This window comes from Podarcis cretensis, assembly GCF_951804945.1.
Source record: "Podarcis cretensis genome assembly, chromosome: 14".
NCBI lineage: Eukaryota > Metazoa > Chordata > Lepidosauria > Squamata > Lacertidae > Podarcis > Podarcis cretensis.
In genome coordinates this window covers 15959959-15966980 of record NC_137183.1, presented here as the reverse complement: position 1 = coordinate 15966980, position 7022 = coordinate 15959959, and the positions used below count along the sequence as shown (strand labels likewise).

At 39.8% G+C, this 7022-nt stretch overlaps 1 protein-coding gene and 1 long non-coding RNA gene across 3 annotated transcripts in view; one reads left to right on the top strand and one right to left on the bottom strand.

Moving 5' to 3' along the window:
- The first annotated feature begins 286 nt into the window (after window positions 1–286).
- LOC307203556 lies at window positions 287–2717 on the top strand. Its single transcript, XR_013833288.1, has 2 exons — window positions 287–1155; window positions 1616–2717. It is a non-coding gene; the product is annotated as an uncharacterized lncRNA (long non-coding RNA).
- The window catches only part of SPPL2A (signal peptide peptidase like 2A), a 40000-nt gene continuing 34753 nt past the window's right edge, over window positions 1776–7022 (bottom strand). For both annotated transcript variants that reach the window (XM_079954264.1, XM_079954266.1), the window contains one exon: window positions 1776–4697. In XM_079954264.1, coding sequence (XP_079810390.1) covers window positions 4623–4697 — 75 coding nt within the window. In that variant the 3' untranslated portion in view covers window positions 1776–4622. The remainder of the gene's footprint in view (window positions 4698–7022) is intronic.

Genomic DNA, 7022 nt, shown 5'->3' with positions numbered 1-7022 from the left:
AGCTCTCCCACGGCTAGCGGAGAGCTGCGAGAAGCCTAAAGCATGGAGCTCAGCACGCCCCAGGCTTCGGGGTGCAGGCAGCTCTCCGCGAAGTCGCGCAGCACTCCCACGGCTTGCGGACAGCTTCCTGAAGCCTGGAGAGCGAGAGGGGTCGGTGCGCACGACCCCTCCCGCTCTCCAGGCTTCAGCGAAAGCCTGCATTCGCCCCATAGGACGCACACACATTTTCCCTTCATTTTTGGAGGGAAAAAAGTGCGTCCTATGGGGCAAAAAATACGGTATAGGGCTCCCCCTGCTGGTGGTTTACCTTTAGTGTGACTCCCTGCAGACAGGCAGGAGTTAGGATATAGTCTGGTTCCACCAAGTGTCAAACCACTCACATCTGTAACCAATAAAGTTGTGGTCTATTTTTGCCCATTAACCTAAATCATCATGTCCATGTGTGTTTATTATACGTTAGGGAACTATGGGGCCTGGGGCCTTGTCACGCAAACAGGGCTGGGAAGATGATGAAAAGTGAGCTGAGTAGTTGCATGGAGTGGGAAAGAGACGCTCTAGGGGGTTAATGTGGGGTGAATGGTAGGGTCCTGTGCAAGCAGTGGCACAGCCCTTAGTATAAAATAAATCTGTGAAACTGTTCCAGAGAAGGAATTTGTATTTTTGTTGTCACCGGCACTAACCAATTGGTACCCACCGCAGACTGATCTTCTCCGTTCAAGTCTGCAGAACAATTTTTTAAAGAGCATATTGTCGCAGAGCAGATGTAGTACATATGTTTATAGAGCAGTTAAAGTGTTTCTGCTGCTTTCAGAATGGTACGTTTGTATGCACCTTCTCCAAGGCTTCAGTCTTCCTGGCTGCACGCACCCCATACATTCAAAGCACATATAGAGCACTTGGCTCCCCCCCCCCCCAAATGCAGGGAAGTGTAATGTACCTCTCACAGAGCTACAACTCCCAGCACCCATAACAAACTACAGTGGTACCTCGGGTTAAGTACTTAATTTGTTCCGGAGGTCCGTTCTTAACCTGAAACTGTTCTTAACCTGAAGCACCACTTTAGCTAATGGGGCCTCCTGCTGCTGCTGTGCCGCCGGAACACGATTTCTGTTCTCATCCTGAAGCAAAGTTCTTAACCCGAGGCAATATTTCTGGGTTAGCGGAGTCTGTAACCTGAAGCGTATGTAACCCGAGGTACCATGTACAGTTCCTAGGATTCTCTGGAGGGAAGCTATGCAGGGTGTATACACAGTCATGCATATACTCCTTGACTGCTGCTGGAATATTAGGCTTGGCTCACACAAACAGGAAGTGAAAGGGCATCTCTCACATCTGTTCTGCATTTCAGTAACTCCCCGGTTTTGTACATGCACTGATATTTCTTCCCATGTACCTAATTCCCGCCATGTAATTCCGTATTTGCAGTCTGCATAGTTTTATATCCGATTCTGTTTAGTAGATTATTTTTAAACATGCTTCTTGGAAGCTGTTTATGAAACACAAGAAAATGCATTGCAACAAAATTAAAACAAATCGATAGTGACCAGAATATGTAGTTAGGCATTAAAAAAAGGAAAACATTTTTTAAAAAGTAAACATTCAAAGCCAGCAGCAGCATATTAAAACATAACCATATTTTAAAAGTTGACTGGAAAAGTCTTCAACAACAGCCCACAAAGAAACTAAATAGGGAGCATGGTACCGCTTTATTTGTATGGTTTATGTGAATCAGGCCTTAATTTAATGTTTAATCCAGGAAAGAAATACAAGAATGGTATGGTACTCAACCTGTTTGAAAAGTTTATTAAATACCAAATATTCTAAATTATAACATTCTTAAAAACATTAATGTACAATGTTTCAGAGGTAAAGCAAGAAAGAAGGTTGTTATCAGAAATGATCGTTATTGTAAATGGCATTATGATTTAAGCAATATGTTATTGTTATTAAGGCTCATAAAGTGTAGAAAATCAACCAATTTTTTAAACATTTAATGTTCTAGTCAAAGCTTCCAACACCAGTCCTGTTTAACTAGATTAATAGCATCCTATTCAGTAGATGATAGCTAAACTATCCTTTTTTAAAAATAATCCAAGCAAATATTGTTAACACCCTGAAATCAATTCCAGCACATGAGAACCCCTTGAATATTAATCATGACTTGAGCAAACAGACCCCTTAAAAAAAGCAAAAGTATATGTTGATGATAAGCATCCTGCCCAAAAATTCATTTACTGTACGTCTTGCAGAATATAATCCAAGAAATGTTTAGAAATGATTAAATGAGATATTCCTCTACAGATAAGATTCTCAATCTTAATTTTACATCTACACAGCATCAAAGTAATGTAAAAAGACAGATTCTTATATTCCCAATTTTTTAAGGCAAGTTAAGAAAATTCTCATATTCACTGCATGCATTCATGACTTGAAATAAAACTAGTTAGTTTTAACTACCATTTGGGCTCAGCCCCTCCAAGTCAGAGACCATTTTAAGGGAGAAAAGCCTTCTGTGGCCACAATGTAGCTGGATGTTTCAGGCTAATTCTGTTGTTCACTACAATCAGCGTAAGATCTTAAATCTGCCGGTGTTCGAATTAGTTGACTAAACAATAACTTAAAACTGACGGCTCATATTTTGGGATGGGATGAGACAGCTCAGCGGCTATCGCTTCAAGTTTCCCAGGCTTGTAAACCTGATTGGTAAATCACCAATCCGAGAGCCACTTTGTGGCCATGGTTACTTCAAATGCATCTCCTGTATCAATTAGTCCTTTTGTGGGCGAGCTTCGGATAATGAAAAATGTCCATCATTAAAGATCTCTCTCTACTGGGAATGCCCCGGAGGTAAAGGAGGAATATTACAAAGGTAGTTCTGTCAAGCTTCCGTTCATTGCTGTGGAGCTTATGTAGGAGAAAGGTATTGGTAGATTGTGCCCGCAGTTAAGAAAATTAGATTCTTTAATTCTGTAGAGGAGGAACGCAGGGCCATGGCCCTTATCCTGCAGCTCCACTGGCCACACATAGCAGGCCAAGGCTACAAAAGTGAGGCTAGCTGGTAAGGCCCCATTTTCTTCCTCCATTTGATTACTACGACATGGAGGAAAACACCTGAGAGGGAGGCCTTCTAAGTACTGAATCATTTTGAAAAGGGGTAGACGGGACATTTAAACCGCTTTGCAGAATAGGGCCTTCAAATGTAAGACGAAGCCACGGAATTCTGCTGCATTAACAAGCCATAGCGAGTCTTGGTCCTGAAGACAATTCCTCCCCTTCTCCTCCTCTTGAATGCTCCTGCTTCCGATTTTAGCCAAATCTATTTCCTTAGACATCGGAACTAGAGGAACTGCACCTTCTTTAAACTATGATTAGTGAAAAGAAGCCAGAATCAAACCCTGCTTTCAGATCCTGGCTTGTTCTCACCACAGTTTATACAAACCACCGTTCCTCAAGTTCAGATATAAAAGGGAACCGCGATTAGTTTAAAATCACAATATCCCCATCTCCTTTTCTGGTTCATAAAAGAGGTTAGGTTCCTCATTAGGTTCATGATTTCTGGCTACTTCTGAACTGCGGCTAAGGCATTGCCAACAGTCTGTTGCAGAATCCTCCAAGTATCTTTGGTTTCAAAATGTGTGCCTGTTCAAACTTGGAGCTTTTTCTTCATTACAGCTTTCAAAAAGAAAGATTTTGAAGATGCTGTCATAGTTGTGAAATATTTTCCAAATCCAAAGTGACAATAAGGATGAACACTACATTTGCTTTTCATACATTTTCTTCCTCTAAAGCAGGATAGCCATTTATGAATAATAGCCGATGAACAATCATTATTGGTGACCTACTTCCTTACTGAAACAAGGGGTTAATGGCATTTTCAAAAAGAATCCTGAATCCCTGGCATGGGAAGTAAGCTTTTTAAACATTAATTTAGGTTCTAAAATAAAAGGAGAGCATTTCTGTTTTCTTGGTTCTAGGTTTATTATTTTAAACTGTTTTGCTGTTCACAAAACTATGCAGAGAAAATAAACCCACTTGAAAAGATAGAATATAAACCGAGTCAAAACACAGTTGTGATAGAAGTGAAAGAACTGCCCATCTTCAACAAGAACTAAGTTAAAAGGCTATGATGAGACCATCTCATTTTAACCCTCAACCATTCATATTTCACACTGTGTTTGTGGCAATCCATGCCTTATTACAATTGCACTGTTACCTATGGTCCAACCAAATTATAATTCTTTATTCACTGCTACCGAAAGAATCTGTGCAAGATGGCTCTAGATTCTGCCACTCCGCAGCTAGACACCTTTAAAGAAGTATTAAGTCAGAGAGTCTTATACACAGCAGCAAGTTGGACAATATGTAAAAAATACTATCTGTTTCATAGGCTTTTGAAGTAAACAAGGCACAGGGTTTATTGAATCTAGTTTGGCACTTGAAAAAATAAGAGCTTTATGTGATAGCATCATCAACAGTAAACGTTTCACAAAAATATATGTGCAAGTGTAAAAAAAGGCAATTCTTTTCATAATAAATTGTAAGAAATATTCCAATTTAAAAATTAGACCAGTCTCTTATTATATTTGACTAGAAAATCTCAATACATTATTTTAGGTGCCCTGTTACTGTCTTTCACGTTGTTCGTTGGCTCTCGTTGAGTTTTCTTCATTTGTAGCAAAATCCATGGGATCCATCACCTGATAATAGAGCAAGTACACTATTAGCAATAAAATCTTTGCACACTCTTTCGAAGCAACTGTTAAAACGATTATGTAATAGATACAAGGGTATTTAACTGAACCAAGCTTGGGCAGCAAACAAAGAAATTAAAAAAAATCTAGCTAAAGAATGTATCCTATGTCCTGGGCTGCAATCTAATGTTCCCACAAGTGCACATTAGAAATTTTCCTATAGGTTTTTGAAAACCTGTTCTGTAGGAGGGTGCTGGTGGTTCTGCAATAAAGATGGAAACCGGCTAGTCCCTTGCTCCAAGAAGTACATTTCAGTGTGAGAGTGACTGAGTTGATGAGAATCTTCAGCAGAAAATTTTTAGCTCCTTCATCAGACTACAATATTCTGAAAGATTGTGGCAATAAAGGCTGAATGAATGAATATTCTAAAAGAGTGGACTACAGAAGTTCAGATAGCTCAGATAAACCTCCTAAATGTTGGAAGTGTTTGAAAAACCAACAGCAGAAAGGAAAAGGACATATTACTCATATGTCTAAAGCCACTGGGTATATAGAAAATTAGCAGATAGCTGCATAAATTAGAAAAAGTGTGATGCAAATCTTCATACTTCCCTACAACTACTAAACATCACACAATGGATTCCTAATATATCATCTAAGCTATGAGATATCCATACTTGTTGTCATGCTAACCCCTGACTGATCCACACTGAATACGAAAGGAGGGAAAGCTGTCCAGTTTAAAAAGTTAGCAAATGATTTAGAGTTTTGGGTTGGAGGGGCAGGGTGTGGAAAGAGGAATTGAAAACCCATGACTCCCCAGAAAGTAAATAGTTAGCATGGGTTATTATTTTCCTTGCAGTGGGCAAATGTCTGTCTACTGCTAAGGGAAAAACAAGAACTAAGAATGATTTCATCAAAAAGGGCTTTTACACTATCTATTAATATATCTGCCAGGAAGTCTGCAATCAAAAGAGGCAAAAAAACCCACATTTGGGCCAACTTGGTAGCTGGGTGTTAATATAAAATAAAAGACATTTAGGTTAGCTATGCTTGTGTGATATGAGTGACATAGGTTGTCATTCACATTGCAAATAAAGAACAGAGAAGAGCTTAAGGCAATATTGCCATGCATCAATTACTTCAGCAAGCAAAGCATGTGTTTTTAATGAGTCAAGTATTTTCCTATGTGCAGTAATTCATAACACTTTTTTTAAAGGTACGGAAGTGGAGTGGACTTGAGTCATGTTGCCCGTTCAGAGCCAGGATTTGCTATTTATTGTACGCTGGGTCAGAGCCAAGTGTGAAGCAGTTTCAGTCTGCAGTTGACCTGCAGGAGAATCGTCTCAGAATCCAGACATGTGCCACTGGGGAGGGATTTGAATATTCAGTCCAGTGCATACTTTTGCCTCTTAACAACATATCATGGGGAAACAAGCATCTGAGCAGCTGCTGGTCCAAAACTAGCTAATAGGCAATCACAGTTTGTCCCCTTTTCATTTTCTTGTTCCCCCCAGAAAAAAAAGGGAGAGTGAAAAACAACACAGCCTTGAGGGTATGTAAACAACATCTCTCCTTGTCCAAAGCATGGCGAATGCTGGAAAGCAGGTAACGGAGGTACAGCTCCTTAGAAACAAAGCCACTACAACAACTGGGAGGCTTCTTTCTACATGATGCCGCCTTAGGAAGCAAAAGTATAGACTATGCCAGTAATTGTGTGGCTTCTCTTTGTCACATATGGAACTAGTTGGCTTACCTTTAGTTTTAAGGCTAAACTAAAAACCAAAACCTTTAGTTTTTAAAAACCAAAATCAATCACATTTCCCACATGAAGTAAGACCCACTCATGAACTCCTAGCTTGGTTGCTACTAATTAAAATTTTGTTATTTTTTTGCAAGGGAGAGACCACACTGCTGTCCCAATCATTGCTGTCATAAAGACTTAGATTCCTCCACTGTCTCCAATGGGCAAGCTGGAGAAAGAAAGAAAAATGCCATCGAAAGTAACCAGAAAACCGCATTTCCATAACACAAAATTATAATTCTATCCCACTTCTTGTGACTTCCCCATGTTGAAGCTCACCATTCAACATGGATCAAAAACTCAATGGGCTTGTCAAAATGAAATTCAAAAGCAAGTGGTTCATGGATTTTGTTCTACCTTTCAAAATTATGGCAATCTGCAAAATTCCTTTCTACAATCAGGCTATTTCAGGGGAGTTAGGATCAACAGTGGCAATTTTAAGGAACGCTACCAAACAGATGGCCAAGGAGTGTTGTTCAGAAGGAAAACATTTGCTTGCATACCTCAGGGAACAGTGCAGAAAGATC